Source organism: Podarcis muralis, chromosome 15 (assembly GCF_964188315.1).
Source record: "Podarcis muralis chromosome 15, rPodMur119.hap1.1, whole genome shotgun sequence".
Taxonomy (NCBI): domain Eukaryota; kingdom Metazoa; phylum Chordata; class Lepidosauria; order Squamata; family Lacertidae; genus Podarcis; species Podarcis muralis.
Window position 1 is genome coordinate 34653016 of NC_135669.1, and position 19558 is coordinate 34672573.

A 19558-nucleotide genomic window follows, 5' to 3' on the forward strand; every position below is an offset into this window, starting at 1 on the left:
GTTTAATCCAAAGCATCTAACGGGGCGGGGAAAGAGTTCCATTTACTTATACGTGTGTGAATATATCCATATATATTTATGTGGTCGCTGCCTTCAATTCTGCAAGCATGAAAAGAAGAAAGGAGCCAACCTCTCGGGTGGAGGAATAGTTTATCTCTCCCCCCTTCCCCCCCTCTCAATGGATTAAAAAAAAATCAAAAAGGGGGGGTGCGGAATCAAGAGACAACCCCGCCACACACACCCCTCCTCACGCTTGCCTGTCTCTGCCTTTGGATCAAGGCATTCTGTTCCTCTAATTTATTTTCTGCTGCCGAGGTTGGAAGGAATTACACATATCTCTTTTCCCAAGGAAGACCAGTGACCAGCCATTACTTTCCTGGGTTTGCTCGGAGGAATCTCTCGACATCTCTCTCGCCCGCCCCCCCCCCGGGTGCTGACATTCCTTGGGAGTCTCCCTTTCTTGCCCCCCTCCTTCTCCTTCTTCCTCCCCCCCCTTCCCTCGCTCCCTCCCTCCCTGTATTCCACCGGGGGGTGGGGGGAGACGAAGTTGGAGGGGTTGGGTAGGTGGGGGGGAAGAGCAGGAGGGAGGGAGGGCGAAGGCAGTGTGGAGTTGTCCGGGGGTGGGGGGGCCCTGTTGTTGCGACGAGAGCGAGCGAGCCATGGACGGCCCCACACTCTGCAACGGCTTTCGCAAGAAGCGGCGCTCCCGCTCGCAGCGCGACCGGGCGAGGCGCTCCAAACGCGGATTATTACAAGGTGCTGCTGCTGCTGCTGCTCCCGGCGGGGCGGCTCTGGTGGTGGTGGCGGCGGAGCCCAGGCGGACGCCCCCCGCCCCGTCCGTCCTTTCTTCCTCGGGCTCCGAGCTCGACAACAATGGCAAGCCGCCGCTGCCGCCGACGTGCCGGCCCAAGCCACCCAGGAGGAAGCGGAGGGAGTCTTCCTCGCCCGAGGAGGACATCATCGATGGCTTTGCCCTGGCCAGCTTCGTCACGCTGGAAGCCTTGGAGGTGAGGGCGCCCGGGCTCCCCGTCGGGGGTGGCGGCGGCGGGGCTATATTCTAGGGAAGCCCGGAAGGGGAGGGGGCGGCCGGGCTTGCCCTCTCGCTCATTGTTTGCTGACTGTGGGTGGGTGGGGGGTGATGGCAGCAGAGAGGGGTGTGTGCGTCGAGGAAGGAGGGTGTGCACTTTGGAGGGGGGGTCCTCTTTCCTCTCCTCTGGTCCCTACTGCTGGGATAACAATGCAGAGCAGGAATCCCCATCTCTCCCTTTGCTCCCGCCCCCGAATCCCTTGGCTACTCCAAATATTTATAGGTCGAGGTGGCTTCTTCCACTGCCTTGCTGTGCGCTGAGTATATTTATTTTTGTTTGGGCTGCAGTTTGATGGATGTGCTGCTTTGAGGAGCGAGTTGGCTGGGTGTCTCTCCCCCCCCCTTCCCCTCGCTCTCTCCAGCTGTTGGGGAGTGGTGGTGGTGCTTTATGTGTTCGGAGGTGGGGAGGGAATCGGGGTGTATTCATTGCGAGCGAGAGGGGGGTGGGAAGAGGAGGGGCTTGGAGGAACTTGGAGGTGGCGGGGGGGGGGTGGCAGAAGGAGAGACGGGCAACGGCATTGGACTTGCATCTCCTTTATGCTCCAGAAGGGTTGGTTTATTTATTTGCTGGCCCTTTAAAGCATGGATGGAATGAAAAAGGGGTGTGTGTCTGAATAGATGTGCAAAAGAACATCCCCTGGCTGTCATCTGAAGGGCTGCTTGCAAGTGGAACCCGGTTGTCAATGTCGCCTTAATCCCCTTCCTCCCCTTCTTTCTCGTTGCAAAAAAAAAAAAAAAAAAAAAAAAAGTGCTTTTGTGTGTCTGGTGTGGACAAGTGGAGACTTCTCTTTATTCTACGCAACACTCGCCGGGTGCTGCTTTCTTCCCCGTCCCTCCCCACAATGCACTTTTCTCCTTCAGTGTTTGATTTCTCCCTGGGAGAAAGGGGTATGTGTGTGACATCAAGAAAGGGCAAGTTGGAAGGTGATGGGCAGGGTGAGATCTTACCTTGACATTATTTTTTGGGGAGAGGAAATCAGACTGGTATCGCTGAAAGACAATGCCAGTACTATGCACATTGTCACAAACGTGGTGTGCAAGGGAAACAGGAGTTGTGGAAGAAGCATGTGGCTCCCCCCTTTCCAAATCTGACAGTTGAGGGTTAACATAATACCATCATTTCCCAGCTTCCTTCCATCTCTTCCCCCCCCTCCTTGACCCCCATATCTTAGGGCTAATTTATTGGTTTTGTCAATTTCATTCACTCCCTTTCCCCAAATCAGTTTCACACAACTTTTTGGTCTTGGGTTTCCTGTTCTTTTTCATTGTGTTTACATTGCATGCCATTCAAGGTTAGACCTTTCAAGCTTAGGTGTCTTTCTTGAGTGAGTATGTGTTAATCCAACATGTCCTTGCCGTTTGGTATATCAAGATACCTACGTGTTTTATTTCTCTTGAGTTAAAGGCTGATTTGGACAATGGTTGCTGGCCCTTTAATTTGCAGAGAGAGAGAGAAAGAGAGAGAGTGAGAGCGAGAGAGAGTGCAAGCACACTATTCTGTTCCCACCCCCCTTTAGAATACGTATGTGACAAAAATGCCTCCAGTTCTGATGTTCTTGTGAATTCAAAACAGCTGTTATGGTGTCCCTGGTTGTATAGAAACATTTGTGTACCAGTGATTTCCACTTACAATACCCACCTGGTGGTAAACTTCCTTGCATTCAATTCCTTAAGTCTCTCTCTCACCCCCACATCCCCACCAGTCAAAAATCCCTTCCTTCCTTGATTTGAAAAATAGAGGGATTCAAATTTTGGGGTTTCTCCCTCAAAAGCTACTGACATGCCTATGAACTGCCGAGTAGGCCAAGCCCACCATATAAACTCTCCGTACTTGCAAAGCATTTTCCTTTCCTGAATTTTCTGGCATTCATTAGATTAAAACACAAGCAAGGACAATAATCGCTGAAATGCATGAGGTATGGGATCAAGAAATATTGAGCTGCATGCTTTTATGGTGGGGGTGGAGAGAAAGGCTTGGATATCTTTATGTGGTGGTTTGAGGTTTGGCAAGTGTATACATTCTTTCTAGGCACAGTGTTGCCAGTTGCTGTTGTTGTTTGAGTAGTTTTGGAGCTTTGCTTATATGTATCTTGGCTCTATGGCCCCACAGTTTGCACTCTGTATGCAGCCTGGGGGTCCGTATGAACATCTCCTCCTATATTTTCCTGCCTGTACAGTAAGATCTTTAGCTGAGGCCTTTCTCTTGAGTGTTGTCACTTACTGAAGTGTGTAACACTCGCATGGGCTTTTCTGTGGTGGCCCCTTGACTTTGGAATAGTCTCCCTGGAGAGGCTGGACTTGTATTTGACACAGTGCAATCTTCTTGGTGCCAGGTTAAGACTTCCTTGTTTGCCCAAGCATTTTGAAAGTGTTCTGTTCCTATTCAGGCTGCTTTTCTGTTGTCTTCTAGGGCATTTAATTTTTTGATGATGGTTGATGTCTTGCTTTTATTGCTACACACACACCATCCTTGGATCCATCTGGATGAAGGGCAGGTCAGAAGTTATTAAAATAAACACACTTGAAAGAAGTTTAGGCAGAGATCTGCCTCCACAGAAATCAATAAATATTCCATTGATTTTAGTGGACCTTATTCCTTTGAAAAGATGCTTAGGGTGACAGCCTCAGTTGTCTTATGGTGCCAAGACAAGCATACTCTCTCAAATGCTATTTTGAAAATAATTGTCGATGAGCAACAACCTTTCAGCAATGGGCTGACAATAGACAACATAGGTGTGAAGAAAGAGGGAGTTTGGGTGGGTGAAACTTGTCACATCACAGTGGATCTGCAAAACTCACATTTGCTGGAGTCCCATGCTCTGTGTAACTAGATGCAGAAGAGTGGCTGTTAGGAAAGTGTGTCAGCACAATTGGCAACAACTGTTACGTCTAAGGAATGTATACATGGGGAGTGGGGAGCATTAACTGGTATGGTAAGTTGGCATGACACAATGGTTAGCATTTCAGAATTGGACCAGAGGGACCCGGGTTCAAATTCTGACTCTTGCATAGGTGACAGCTCCCTGGGGCCTTGGGTGCCCGAGCACCCAAAAAATTCCCCATGAAGGGGTGGGCACCCACAAAGGCAGTGTCAGAGCCATGCATGCTGTATGGCACCCATGACCCTGGGCACCCATGGATGCGGGGGCAAGTTGGCACTCCTGGACTCACTGTATGACACTAGGCCTTTCTCACAGGGTTGTTTGGAAGATAATATTGAGGGAGGAGTGCAGAGAACCATGTACTGTACCTTGAGTTCCTTGGAAGACAGGCAAGATAAAAATATGGCAAAAGCACAAATAATAAATATTTGACTCACTCTTAACTTCCATATTTTATAATAAGATGTATTTTAATCACTCCAGATATCATTTATGTATTACAAACCTATTTGGATATATTTTGCATATTGTGATATTTTACTCGTCTTTTTGTTGGTTCTGTTTTGTGTGACTGCACAATGAAGGATCTGTTTTAATAGCACAGTTGGCTGGAACCAGAGGGCCTTCTCAGTAGTCCCTGTGGAACACCCTCCCATCAGATGTCAAGCAACTAAACAACTTTCTGACTTTTATAAGACATCTGAAGGCAGCCCTGTATAGAGAAGTTTTTAATGTTTGATGTCTTACAGTGTTTTAGTTTGTTGGAAGCCGCCCAGAGCGGTTGGCGCAATCCAGTCAGATGAGCGGCATATAAATAAGTTGTTGTTGTTGTTAAGTGCACACAGCTGCTCTGTGTGGTTGGGCTGGCAGTTCGTTTTGTACTGCTACAGTACAGCACATATTTAGTCTTATTAAAACGATGACCCTGGATTCTGATATTTCTTGGATTTGCTATTAAGTGTGGGTGTCAATGTTGCACTGAGGAGGCAGGTTGTGTTTCTGCAGAATAGAATATAGACTTCAGAGTTTGTCCCTGTTGTCTGTAAATGGGTTTCAAAATATTGCTTTCCTTAACACAAAGCTGCTCACAACAAGGAGAAGCTCAAATGATCCTCATAAAATTGGTTAAATCAAGTGAACACCCACAGTGGAACATTCACGGCTGGAATAAATAAATATGCACCTGTGATTTGTGAATTATGGGGTAGGGCAGGCATAACTCCTGTGTGGTGCAGTGGCTCAGGGTTCTAAGCCCCTTCAAGGAGATTTTTCCATGACCTTTTTGTGGATTCTACTTTTAAGAATGACAATCCTTGTCCCTTTGTCAATAGTGAATATATAAGTGTCTAAGTCTATCCAATTGCTCACTAAAAAAAGCAACGCCATCAAATGCATTGAAACACATGCCCCATCTGCACTATATGTAGGGTTGCCATATGTCCAGAATTTCGCAGACATAACCGGCATTTGCAAGAAGCAGAAAGCGCTGAAATGTCTGGGAAAATCCGGACGTATGGCAGTCTGTGTTGGAAGTGCAGATTTGGGTGAATTTCATTACAAATAGCTCAAAAACTCAGGTGTTGGGGTTTGTTTGTTTTTTTGGAGATTTTGCAGATTGTGTCTGGATTTTAACTTTTTGAAACATGGCAACCTTGCTGTACAGTATCGTACCACGTTAGGTAATCATAGTCATGGCTACCCCAAAGAATCCTGGGAACTGTCTTTTGTTAAGGGTGCTGAGAGTTTCTAGGAGACAGCTGTTCCCCACAGGGGGCAAGGCCAAGAGATGTGGTCTTCCTCCATCCTCAACACATTAGCACAGGCATACGCAAACTCGGCCCTCCAGATGTTTTGAGACTACAACTACCACCATCCCTGACCACTGGTCCTGTTAGCTAGGGGTGATGGGAGTTGTAGTCCCATAACATCTGGAGGGCCGAGTTTGCCTATGCCTGCATTAGCATATCAGAGAGTATCTGAGTAAGGATTAGGTAGCTAAAGGTGTGTAGCACCTGTCAGTGGGGTATCAGAGGCTTCCTTCCTTGCAGACCCTCTTGAGGGCTAAGGTCAGTAGAGGTGGCCCTCCTAGTAACTCCCTTATCCTCAGAAGCCGAGGGGGTGGCAGCAAGAGGGCAATTTCTGTGGCAGCCCCATAGCTGTTGAATTACTTCCCCACGGAGGTATGCCTGGCACTTTCTGCATGTAGTTTTCATCATATTCTGAAGACACGCATCTTTATCCTGGCAACTAACTCCCCCCCCCGCCTCTCTCTCTCTCTCCCCCTCCCTCTCTTCCTCTCTCTCTTACGGACCCACCCTAGTCTCTTCATTGCAATCAGTTGTTGCTTTTCTTAATAGAATCATAGAACTGTAGAGTTGGAAGGGATGGCAAGAATCATCACCAGCCTTCAATGCAGAAATCTCAACTAAAGCATCCACGACAGATGGCCATCTCACTTCTGCTTAAAACCCCCAGGGAGGGAGAGCCCACAACCTCTTGTGGGCATCAGATGCATTGTCAAACACCTCTTATAGTCAGAAAGTTCTTATTGATGTTCAGTAGGAATCTCTTTTCTTGTAACCTGAAGCCATTGGTTCAAGTCCTACCCTCCAGAGCAGGAGAAAACAGGTTTGCGCATAATATTGTGCATCAAATGGCTGTAACCCACCCTGGGACCTTGCAGTGAAGGGTGGATAAGAAATCAAACCACTCTTGTTATAATTATTAATACGTGTGTATAAGTTTCGAGTTTGTCTGGCCCTCCAGGATATAGGGTTCATCAGTTTTGCGTTGCCGAACTTGAACTATTATGCCCGTTGGCTAAATGACCTCCAGAGAAAGTGCAACGGAATCTCCAGGCGCAGGGAACAAATGTTCAGCAAGACATTATCTTGCTTGCTCTCCAAATCTGCATCATATCATTCCATCCACTGAGTGAGCATAATTGTAAGCAGTTGCTCAATTACGTTTCATGCGATCCAGCCAGATGTTGCTTGCAGTTGTTTTACGTTCTGAACAGAGGAGGAAAAAGAGTGATGCAAGGATGTTGCAGAATAAGAAACCTCGTTCCTTTTTGAGATATCTTAAGCATGGTGCTGATGGACAGATGTATAGGTCATTATGTGTTTACTACAGCTGGCCTACTTTGGTATTAAAAGAACTTTCTGTATAATGCGCGCCATTGTTTGTTCTAACATTGTTAGGACATTATTTGTTCTGAGTGTAAATGGAATTTACATTTTTGGGATTGTTTTTATGTTGAGGTTTATTTTGGAAGCTGCATAGCACCCTGAAGGTCAGCAACATTTTCTTTGGTCACTAACATGTAGTTTTGAACCTACAGTTCTTCATAATGCACTTACCCCCCAAACCAGAAAGCTGTTTGATTCAATTTTATTTCAGTGGGTCACTCCAATGTTCCTAATTCCCAGAGGAGTCTGGGTTAAACTGCTTCCTTAAAAGACACACACATTTATTTACATGTGCAGAGGAGGTCGACCAAGATGACCAAGGATCTGGAAACAGAGCCTTATGAGGAATGGTTGAGGGAGTTGGGTATGTTTAGCCTGGGAAAGAGGAGACTGAGAGGAGATAGGATAGCCACCTTCAAATACATGGAAGGTGGAGCTAGATTGCTTTCTCCTGGTCTGAAGTGTAGAACATGAACCAAAGGAGATTCTGACTAAACATCAGGAAGAACTTTCTGATGGCAAGAACTGTTTGACAGTGGAACAGCCTCTCTGGGGAGGTTGTGGCCTCTCCCTCCTTGGATGTTTTTAAACAGAGGTTGGACAGCCATCTGTCATGGATGCTTTAGCTGAGATTCCTGCATTGCAGGAGGTTGGGCTTGAGTTGTCTTGGGGGTACCTTCTATCATTCTTTTTTTAATATATATACATTTTTATTGGGTATTTTTAAACATATCATTTCCAACAATCATTTAACATAACTTCTTATCTCATACAATATTTTAGACTTCCATCAACAACTTCTGAAGATTTTCAATTCTCTATCACTTGTTCTGCATTTCTTAATTTCTCTATTACAGTGGTATACCTCGGGTTACATACGCTTCAGGTTACAGCCGCTTCAGGTTACAGACTCTGCTAACCCAGAAATATTACCTCAGGTTAAGAACTTTGCTTCAGGATAAGAACTGAAATTGTGCTCTGGCGGCGTGGCAGGAGCAGGAGGCCCCATTAGCTAAAGTGGTGCTTCAGGTTAAGAACAGTTTCAGGTTAAGAACAGACCTCCAGAATGAATTAAATACTTAACCCAAGGTACCACTGTACTTTTAATTGTCCTTAACTAATAATTCTCATCATAGTCTTTCTTGCAATGTTTCAAATAGTCCTCCTTACAGAACTTCTTGCAATCCTACTAGCGTAATCTGTTTATTTCAGTTGCTTTTCAAATAGTTCAAATACTTACTCCAGTCTTCTAAGAATCTCTGATCCCGTCTATGATTCTAAGTGGAGACAGCTCAAACAGTGACTGAGAGGAAGGTCCTGCTTCAGGGCTGCCTGGATGTCCCAGAATGGGAAGGGAGAGAGCCAGATGAGCCAATTCTCACCCTGCTTTCTGAGAGTGAGGCTCTCACAGCTGGTTGGTTCAGAGGGTTGGATTGAAGTCTTCTTGCCAAGGATTCTCTGCGGTCAGTGCAGGTGCGAAGGGTGCTAGCCCCCTGTAGGAGTGCATGCCTGCAAGATCCATCTTCTCGCTTGGGATGGGAACTGCACAAATTACAGATCCCACCCTGTTCCTTTAAAACAGCAGTTCTCAACATGTGGGTCCCCAGATGTTGTTGGATTACAACTCCCATCATCCCTGAGCTCTGGCCTTGCTAGCTAGGGGAGATGGGAGTTGCAGTTCAACAACATCTGGGGACCCACAGGTTGAGAAAGGCTGCTTTAAAAGAAGAATGGGAGGAGTGTGTCAAATGTTGGAGCCATGTCTTTGCTTACACCTAGCCATGTATCCTAGGCTTTATTAATGTACCTGTTGGGTCTTGTGAGCTGTACCCTGAGCTGATGCAGAGGTTGTGTGCAAGAGGTTGTGTTTAATCCAAGGGTGGGTGTCAAGGCATCCAATCCTTGGCATCTGGTCCCCACCCCTGTTGTAAGACACACTGAAGCACAGCACTGTGCTTACAAGACAGTTCCCAGGAAGTAGCTTTCTTCTGGATTTCAGAGCTCTGCAGAGCTTACAGTACTAAAAGGGAATTGATTTAAATGTAACGCCAGAAATGTCACTTTCTTTCGCTTATCCGAAGGATGTCTAGTCCTCTCCACAAGGCAGCTTATAGCAGCTCACTAAAACAATGCATCATAATAACGCCATCCTGGTATGGAGACAAAAATGAAACGGCGACAAAAAGCCAACAGCCCAGAAAGGACTTGAACCTTTCTTAGAAAGGACTTAAGAAAGGATTCAGAATGGTTTAAAACTTGAACCTTTGGAACTCACTCCCACTGGAAGCAGTGATGGTCGTCAACATGGACGGCTTTAAAAGAGGATTAAGACAAATTCATGGAGGAGAGGGCTATCGACGGCTGCTAGCCATGATGGCTATACTCTGCTTCCATGGTCCAAGACAGTAATGCTTCTGAATACAGTGGTACCTCGCAAGACGAATGCTTCGCAAGACGGAAAACTCGCAAGAAGAAAGAGTTTTCCATTTTTCGAGGTGCTTCGCCAGACGAATTTCCCGATGGGCTTGCTTCGCAAGAAGAAAGCCCATAGGGAAATCTCCGGGGACCTCTTTTAAAATGCTGGCGGTCGGGAGCAAAGACTTTCGCCCACCGCCGGCCTTCAGAAGAGGTCCTGGACCTCTTCTGAAGGCCGGCGGGGGGCAAATGTCTTTGCTCCCCCCCGCCTGCCTTCCCGGGACAGCGGAGACTTCTCCGCTGTCCCGGGGCGATCTTAAAAGGTTGGCGGGCGGCCTTCTGAAGGCTGGCGGGGGGAAGAAAAGCCCTTGTCCCCCCCCCCAGCCTTCAGAAGAGGTCGGGGGACAGACTGTCCCCGGACCTGGTCTGAAGGCGGTTTCCATAGGAACGCATTGATTGATTTTCAATGCATTCCTATGGGAAACCGTGCTTCACAAGACAAAAAACTCGCAAGAAGAAAAAACTCGCGGAACGAATTAATTTCGTCTTGCGAGGTACCACTGTATCAGTTGCTGGAAACTGCACAAGGGGGAGAGTGTTGCTCTTGTGTTCGAATTCTGCTTTTGGGTTTCCCACGGGCATCTGTTTGGCCACTGTGAGAACAGGATGCTGGACTAGATGGGCCATTGGCCTGATCCAGCAGGCAATAATAATAATAATAATAATAATAATAATAATAATAATAATAATAATAATTTATTATTTGTACCCCGCCCATCTCATCATTTTTAATTTGTATACTGCCTTTCTATCTTACAATACTCAAGGCGGCTTACAAGCTGAAGAAACAAAAAAATGTACATCTTATAACAATCTAATGCAATACAAAAATGTGATATTAAAACATAACTTTAAAATAGGCAACCTCTATCAAAAAAGTAACATTCAACAATCATTAGAATAGTTTAAAATAATAATATCAACATATAAAAGTTAAACAGAAATCCACTCAACAGTTACAATAATATCTAAACTATAATCAATAAAACAACGGCAAGCCACAGTTCATAAAACAATACAATACACATTGAGAAGCAGAGAGTGGGGCAAGGCAGGTGGAAGGAGGCCTTGCCTGGTGGAGTCTCTCCCCTCACAGTTCTTCCTCCAGGAACAGCTCCCTTATGAGGAGTTTCCCCAGCTACTCTGGGCGGCTTCCAACAAAGATTAAAAATACATTAAAATGTCACACATTAAAAACTTCCCTAAACAGGGCTGCCTTCAGATGTCTTCTAAATGTCAGGCAGTTGTTTATCTCTTTGACATCTGATGGGAGGGTGTTCTACAGGGTGGGTGCCACTACCAAGAAGGCCCTCTGCCTGGTTCCCTGTAGCTTTGCTTCTTGCAGTGAGGGAACCGCCAGAAGGCCCTCGGAGCTGGACCTCCGTGTCCAGGCGGAACGATTGGGGTGGAGATGCTCCTTCAGGTATACTGGGCCGAGGCCGTTTAGGGCTCTATGTTCTTATGTTCTATAACCAAGATGCCATTTTAAAAGCCCAGCTAAAAGCTTGGGAAAGTAGGCTGGTTATGGTTTTGCTATCACTTATTGCATACAGCTGGTAACCAGATTCCTGTCAGCAGGACTGTCAGATAGCTCCAACAAAAACAGAAATGAGAGGGATGTTCAGGGTTGGCCTAAGACATTTTGCTGTCTGAGATGAACCAGAAAATCCCTCCCACCGCAATGGAACCTGACTAGGACATTGAATAGTCACCAGGCGATAACTACCTTCCCCTGTTATCTTGGACGTACCCTCATAAAAATATATTCCGCATTTGCTCAGTGTTGTCGAGTGCACATTGAGCATTGGGTTGGACTTCCAAAGTCCGTTCCCTGGGAAGAGGGGTGGATTGTAAAACCTTTCAGGGAACTATAGTTCTGAGGGGAATAGAGGTGTCTGCCACCAGCTCTCAGCACCCTTAACAAACTACAGTTCCCAGAATTCTTTGGGAGAAGCCATGACTGTTTAAAGTGGTATAATACTGCTTTAAATGTACTGAGCTGATGTACCGATACCTGAGGATTCAGTACTGCCAGGGCTGGCCCACTCAGGAGACAACATGAGGTGACCACCTCAGGCAACAAGATCCAAAGGGGCATCAGACCCTGATGTAGATCTTTATTACCCCCTTGTTCCTGAGGTGACCTTCACTCACCCCTTCTTCCCTGGCAGGAAGGGGGACGTGGCCTTTTGTGGTTTGCCTCAGGTGCCAAAACGTCTTGGGCTGGCCCTCTGTATTGCATTGGGTGGCCTCTTTAATTTTTTTAATTTCTAGGTCTGATCATTTTGGTTTGGCGATGAGACCCCGCTGTATCCCGCTTGGGAGCTGACCTGAAAGGCGTGCAATTATCTCCAGCTAAATTAGTAGTTTGATCTTCATTTGAAGCGGAACAATACATTTGAGCCGGATGAACCTTATTAAAAATAGCCCAAGTGCTCGAGTTCCTGCAGAAGTCTCCGATGTAATTAATAAAAATGGAGTTTGGAAGTTGGGAGGGTGGAAATATGAACTCTCCCTTCCTTTTTTGAGTTGTACTTCAGATAGATGTGGGAAATCTACCTCTTACTATCTATCTATCCATATATTTAATGTTTCACAATTTTGCAGGAATTCTCCATTCCGTAATCCATGAACTTTGCTTGGGGTCCAACTTGCTAACTGCTACAAACCTTCGTGCCTTTTCTCCTACAAGAAATCCAGTTCAATGTAGTAGATGGGGCTTTGCATTGTACATTGATGCTGATCTGTGTTCATGATGCGACTATAAGTGATCCTATTTCCAATACTGTTTATTTACGTTGTTGCATTTATGCCCAAACCCTTTCCTCCGAGGAGCTCAAGCTGGCACGCATGGTATGGCCCCTCTCCTTTACTTTCCACAACAACCCTGTGAGGTAGGTTAGAAGGAGTGGCTGTGAGCCCAAGGTCAGCCCAGGGAACCATATGGATAAGTGGGGATTTGAACCCTGGTGTTTCCCAGGTCTCAGTCAAACATTTTATTAAAAGTTTCAACATAACAATTTATCAAAGATACATCAACCTCATTGCCCCCCCCCATTTCCCCCCTGCTCCTCCCCAAAAGACAACACCCCCCAGACTTCCCTCAGCTCATCTCTCTGGTTTTTCAGTACATGTTATTCTCTGCATGTTATAAGATTGTAAATATCCTTAGTTTTTCTATCTATATCTTGCCAGTACAAGATCTGTGAATGTTTATTCAAAGCCTGCCAAGGAGTCCAATTCAGTTTGTTGTTTCTTTAAATACTTTGTAAAAGGTTCCCATTCTTCTTTAAAGTCAAACACTCTAACCACTACACCACACTGCCTCTGTTTGCCTGCAAAAATGTTGGGGGAAGCGTACTGCTTTATTTCTGATCAGTGCATGCCCCAATGCTTCTGGTTAAGACTGTGCCCTTTTTCCACACCAGTAGTGTGATGGGTTGTTGTTTCAAACTGCTTTTAATAATAATAGAATCATATGATTGTAGGGTTGGAAGGGACTCCAGGGGTCATCTAGTGTAGCCCACTGACATGCAGGAATCACATCTAGCTAAAGAATCCCTGACAGGTGGCCACCCGACCTCTGTTTAAAAACCTCTATAGAAGGAGAGCCCACCATGTTATGAGGTAGTCTGTTCCACTGTCAAACATTTCTTACAATTCTCTTCCACTGTCAAACATTCTTACTGTCAGAAAGTTTTTCCTAAGATTTCGTTGGAATCTCCTTTCTTGTCATTTGAATCAATTGGTTCAGGTCCTACCCTCTGAAACAGCAGAAACAAGCTTGCTCCATCTCCCACCTGACAGCCCTTCAAATATTTGAAGAAGGCCATCGTATCACCTCTCAGTCTTCCCTTCTCCAGGCTGAACATATTGCACTATAAAAATCACAGCAAATGGATTTGGAGATAGCGGCTTAACCTGTTTTTATAAGAGCCACTTCTCACATTTCATCTTAATACTTTGTGAGGATAAAATGGGCTAAGAGATGGTGCTGTATTTGTCAGGGGTGCCCCTCAGTGTCATTCACAGTGCCTGGATGAGAGAGTCGGTGGCAATAACAGCCTGTAATGCCCAACCTGCACAGACATTCGTTTACAAAGACATGGGTGACAACCTCAGGGCCTCCCAGTGAAGCGGTGGAGCTTCCTTCCACTACTTCCATCACGACTGCACGAAGAAGTTTGGATGCTTTCATTTTGGTATAATAATAATAATAATAATAATAATAATAATAATAATAATAATATATTATTTCTACCCCGCCCATCTGATTGGTTTCCCCAGCCACTCTGGGCGGCTTCCAACAGAATATTAAAATATAATAATCTATTAAACATGAAAAGCTTCCCTAAACAGGGCTGCCTTCAGATGTCTTCTAAAAGTCTGGTAGTTATTGTTCTCTTTGACATCTGGTGGGAGGGCGTTCCACAGGGCGGGTGCCACTACCGAGAAGGCCCTCTGCCTGGTTCCCTGTAACTTGGCTTCTCGCAGTGAGGGAACTGCCAGAAGGCCCTCGGAGCTGGACCTCAGTGTCCGGGTAGAACGATGGGGGTGGAGACGCTTCTTCAGGTATACTGGATCAAAGCTGTTTAGGGCTTTAAAGGTCAGCACCAACACTTTGAATTGTGTTCGGAAACTGTGGCCTGCCATATTGTCCAAACCTAACACACTCTGTTAATCTTAACTATGGTTTGTTTTGAAACTGAAGCCTTATTTACCTAGGGATCCATCAGCCTCGCCATCCCCGGACCTTGGAGGGAACAAAAGTACCAGGAAAGCAAAATCTTCTTTGGAGAAAAAGAGTTTATTGAAATCTGTGCACAGAGATAATCTGTACACAGAGACAACCAGCAGGATAGCTCCTGAAAACTGGCTGTAAATACATGACATTTGGCAGGCATTCTTATACTGTAGGTACACATTTCTCCACCAATCACCAATTGCCAACCTATAGGTACACCTTCCTTCCACCAATCACCAATTGCCAACCTATAGGTACACCTTCCTTCCACCAATCACCAATTGCCAACCTATAGGTACACCTTAGGAGGATAATCACGTTAAGCACGTTCCTCACCCATTTCCCTGTCTTTTGGGCCTACGTGGCTTCTCTTATTCTTTACTTGACCAGTGTCACAAGCCAAACCTGCTCAAGCAATCTTTATTGGAATCTAAAGCCAAAGCTGCTCAGGCAATCTATATTGCAATCTATATTGCGACAGAGCTAAACCGTCCCTTCCTTCATTCCCTCCTCTTCTTTTGGACAGCCTTCTGGCTCGTCCAAGGCAATAGGCTGGTATTCACGCCTCAAAGCTATCACTCGGGGACCCATCATGCGCGACATTGTTTTGTGCACCATATTTTGCAAGCATTGCACCAAGCAGGGAATACAGAAGCAGAAAAGCAAAAGGATTATAAGTGTACTGTCAATACCATAATATGCCTGATTCAACCACCATCGGGGAGCCAATAATATAACCAATTCCATGGATCATGGATCACCTTCTGTAATTTTTAGCGGGTTTTCAGCTATCATTGTTTCCATGTGGTCAATTGTGGCCGAAATGCTGATATTTTACTCAATAACCTAGTCTCCATCTGACCATGTTCACCAGGTGCAGCACCTTCCTTGTCTCCTGCAACTAGGAGAACGAGGAACACTAGGAGGATCATCAAGGGGATAGAAGGATCGGGCCGTCGTCTCCCGCAGAGCCTATGACGCTCATGCCAGCAGAAAAAGAGACACATCCATGTGGCAAGGGCAGTTGAAATAACTCCCATCCACCAACCCCAATCACTCCATGGTTCCTCCCAGCAATATTCAGGGGGTGTGCTCATTGTTGAAGAGCCCACTGATATTTGTGCCCGATTACCTGTTGAGCCTCAAGGATGAGAGCCCACCGGTGAGCTGATGCTCCCACTATGTGGGTCAACTTTTCTACTAACCCTGTTGGGTGGATTGAACTCTCGTGCTGCCTCCCTACTGACCAGGGCATATGGAGGCTGAAATCCTGGGGTGGCAATTCTTATTTTGGGAGGCTCGAGCCACCACGATTGTCAGAGGTGGTGCTGCAGAATTTACTGGCACTTGTTCAGCAATTTCAATGCACACCTGGTTAAGGCTCCCACTCCTGTAATACTTGCATTAAGATAGGTTCTGTCCCATCTATTGCCTGGATTAAGAGTAGGACCTGGTCTATCAAATGAGGTTGGTACAGTGCTCTACCCCCCGAATGACAGTTGGTTACTTCCCCCCAACAGCAAGAGCAGTCCAGAACTTGATAGAATTCGACCGTCTCTGCAACTTCCCGTAGGAGCACTACCCACGCGTGCTGGATAGTGGTGTGGAAGAGGAGCCACAACGGGGAAGCGGGATGTTTCAATATGGTAACCTCATCAAACCCCTGTTTCCAATAGCCAATGAGCACGCCATCTCTTACCACCGGCAAGACGAACAAGTCATAGCAGAGGTCAGCAGGCCAGTAAGGGCGGTATGGCTCGGTGGGGTCAGGGCTGTGGGACATAGAGCAAATCAATACAGAATATAACAGGAAAAAAAAAAAAAGAGAAAGTCCTTATGAAAGTAGAACCTGGTGGACTTCCTGGATTAGTCCCGGCACGGGTTTTCACGTAGGGGACGCTGCCCGCGGGCGCCCCTCCCATCCAATTCTTCAGCTGTGCGTTGAGATATCAGCTTCCGGTGTGATATCAGCAGAGCGGTCGTCTGCCAGGCATCTGGAGATAGTCAGCCGAAGGGAGTTCTCTGGATCTGGTGTAACTGTCCAGTCTGAAATGGCTTTCTTCACTGAGTATGGTGGACCCAAGGGGTAATGCCGGCAACTTTCACGGCCGTGGGTGTGGAGAGCAGGACGGTATAAGGTCCCTTCCAGCACGGTTGTAGCGGCGTCCGTGCCCAATCTTTTACCCACACTTCATCACCTGGCTCGAACTGATGCAGCCAACACACAGGGGTTGCGAGCCTGGGTCCACCTGTTGAGACAGAAAACTCGGAAGAATATCTGGACTTAATTATTCAATTGCATATCTTGGCTAGCATATGGAGTTAACATTCTAACATATGGGACTGGTCTCCCAAACACCTTAATGGGAGACTATGGACCCTGAGTAATGCCAGGGGTAACATTGTCACCCAATTAGACCCAGTTTCCTGTGTCAGCTTGGATGGCTGATTCTAGGGTCTGTATGCTGTATGCAACTTTCAGTTATAGTGCCTTAGCCAATTCCTGCAACACTGAGTGAACAAAGGCTGGTCCATTGTCAGCTTCTGCCCCTTTGCCAGGTTTAGGGCTCTGGTGAGCGCTGTTATTTCTGCCAATTGTGCTGATGTTCCAGGTGGGAGTGGCTTTGCCTCGATCACCTGGTCTTCCAGGGCTACCACTGCGTAACCTGCCTTCCGGTGTCCAGCCTCAACAAAGCTGCTTCCATCCACAAACCGTGACGGCCACTGGGGGTCTGCTTCATCTTTAAGGTCAGGTCTGCTAGAGTACACCTCATCCATTACTTCAATGCAGTCATGCGTGGGCTCCTCACCTTCTCCTACCGGTAATAGGGCAGCTGGGTTGAGGGCTGTGGTGACTTGGAATTTCTAACGCGGATGTAGTAGTAGCATCTGACATTTCCTCATTTTAGCCTAGGAGAGGAAATACGTGCCGTTCGGCAGATGGCACGCTGACTCTTTCCTAAGCGGCCTCGCCCTCCTCCCCGGGCGGTTTCTCCCAACGGTGGACCTCCCGTCTTCAGGGCCATCAACTTCTCTGCCTGGTACTTCTCCTTTTTTTTTTTCTGGGCCTCTTCCTCCCTCTGATTATAAGTGGTCTGGGCTAGTTCCAGCATCCATTCAAGGGTGTGGCCCATAAAAACCTTCAATTTTTTTTTTAATTTTATCGGGCGCTGCCTGGGCTACAAAGGCCACTTTGAGAATTGGGGCGTTGGCAGCCTCATCTGGGTCCACAGGGGTATACTGGCAGTAGGCTTCCTTCAGCCTCTTTAAGTAGGCTCCAGGGGCCTCCTCTGTCCCTTGCACTCTCATGTGTGCTCGGGCTTCAGCATGAATTCGCCTATCCTCCTCTGTAGCTAGCAGGGCATCCATCAAATATTGCACATCATAAAAAGTGGGGTTGTATGTTTAAAAAATTCCCTCAAACAGCTTAATGATTTTGGCAGGGTTTTCTTCAAATGAAGGGTTTTGGTTCTTCCAATTACAAACATCTGCACTAGAGAAGGGGACATGTTGAACTGTATAAGTTCTATTGGGCACCACCCCATCAGGTCCCGCGGGGGCCGGAGGGTCATATACTCTATGGAGAGGCATCACTCTGGCCGCGCCCTTTTCCTGTGCTTCATGTGCCCTATGGAGGGTCACTCTTTTCACTGCCTTCCCCACTCTTTCTGCCACATTCTTCTCTGTTCCCCTATGCATCCTGCTGCTTTTAACAAATGGGGACTGACGTCCACTTCTTCTGCATAAGGTTCCACATACTTTCTCAAACGTTCTGCCTGTTCCTCTGTTCATATCTTTCCATCACTTGTCAACTTAATCAATCTTCCTACAAATGCCTCATCCTCATCATCCTCTTCTCTTTCCTCCCTTTCTCCATCTTCGCCCAGGTTTAACAATGCATTGTCCACAGGATTGGGGCTGGGCCATCTGCTCCCTGTGGCGGGGGTGGTGCCAGGGCTGTTGCCGGGGCATAAGGCAGTGGGGGCATTAAAACTTTATCTTCTTCCCTCTCTAAATCCTGGAGGACTGGGGGGTTGTCCTCCTGTCTTCCTGACTGAGCAGATACGGCTGCCTGAGACTTTTTGGCAGCATGACTTCAGCCAGGGGGGGGTGGGGTTTCTGTTCCACATTGGTCTTCCATGTGGAAATGTAGGGGATTTGATCAGAATGGACATTCAAAATGTTCTGATCTAATAGATTAATGAGTTGCAAATCAAGGGTCCTGGTGGACGGCCAATTTATTCTTTTGGGTGGGCCAATCTAATTCACACAATGTCCTCATCCTCCCCTCATCAGCTTGAATCCCCAAAAGCCTTCCAAAGGGGTGCTTTTACTTTGGCCAGAACCCATTTCTTCCAGATACCCCGCTCCTATTCACAGTAAAAATTCTCTCACACTTCACACACAACAGACCTGCCAGAAAATGCACAACCCTGCAATCGCCCAAGGGGAACACTAAGCCCCGACCTTCACACATCAAGACAAACACTGGAGTATCCGGTACACACACCACACAGAATACACCAAAAATCACAATATATATATATCCCTCCCTCTTCTGTTCCAAACTTTTGCTGGTGGCACTCTAATGCACAACCCTGCAATCGCCCAGCCAAGGGGCACTAATACCCCGGCCCACACTTGACAATTCAATCACCGGAGTATCTGACATGCAACATACAACATACAAATCACAGCAATATAATTTCTCCTCTGTTTCCCTTTTATTTAACCTTACTGGCACACTTCTACCACGGCCAGTTCCCTTTTCCTGGCGGCACCTTTATTGACACGGCCAGGTGAGGCTGATCAGGCCTCGCCCTTTCCCTTGGGCTTACCTTGCTTCCGCTGCGGACCTGTCCCCTCGGCGCCATCCTCTTGTTCTCCCTCAACTAGATGTCTCCACTCCAGAACAGTGTGGCTGGCTCCCCCCCACGAAACAGGTGGGGTGCGCACGGGAGCCTGCAAAACGCTGCTGAGCTGTTCACCTTGGTTGAGCCTGGCCCTCCGGTCCGTATTGGGGGGGGGGAGGCTTATCCCGGACGAGCCCCCAAAGAAATGAAGCCTTATTTACCTAGGGATCCATCAGCCTCGCCATCCCCGGACCTTGGAGGGAACAAAAGTACCAGGAAAGCAAAATCTTCTTTGGAGAAAAAGAGTTTATTGAAATCTGTGCACA

At 46.9% G+C, this 19558-nt stretch overlaps 1 protein-coding gene across 9 annotated transcripts in view; it reads left to right on the forward strand.

Moving 5' to 3' along the window:
- Positions 1 to 577: 577 nt before the first annotated feature.
- AUTS2 (activator of transcription and developmental regulator AUTS2) overlaps positions 578 to 19558 on the forward strand; it is a 680474-nt gene continuing 661493 nt past the window's right edge. For 5 of the 9 annotated variants that reach the window (XM_028707713.2, XM_028707717.2, XM_028707715.2 and 2 more), the window contains exon 1: positions 578 to 1007. In XM_028707713.2, coding sequence (XP_028563546.2) covers positions 660 to 1007 — 348 coding nt within the window. In that variant the 5' untranslated portion in view covers positions 578 to 659. The remainder of the gene's footprint in view (positions 1008 to 19558) is intronic. The other 4 variants (XM_028707719.2, XM_028707714.2, XM_028707716.2 and 1 more) reach the window with 2 other exon arrangements.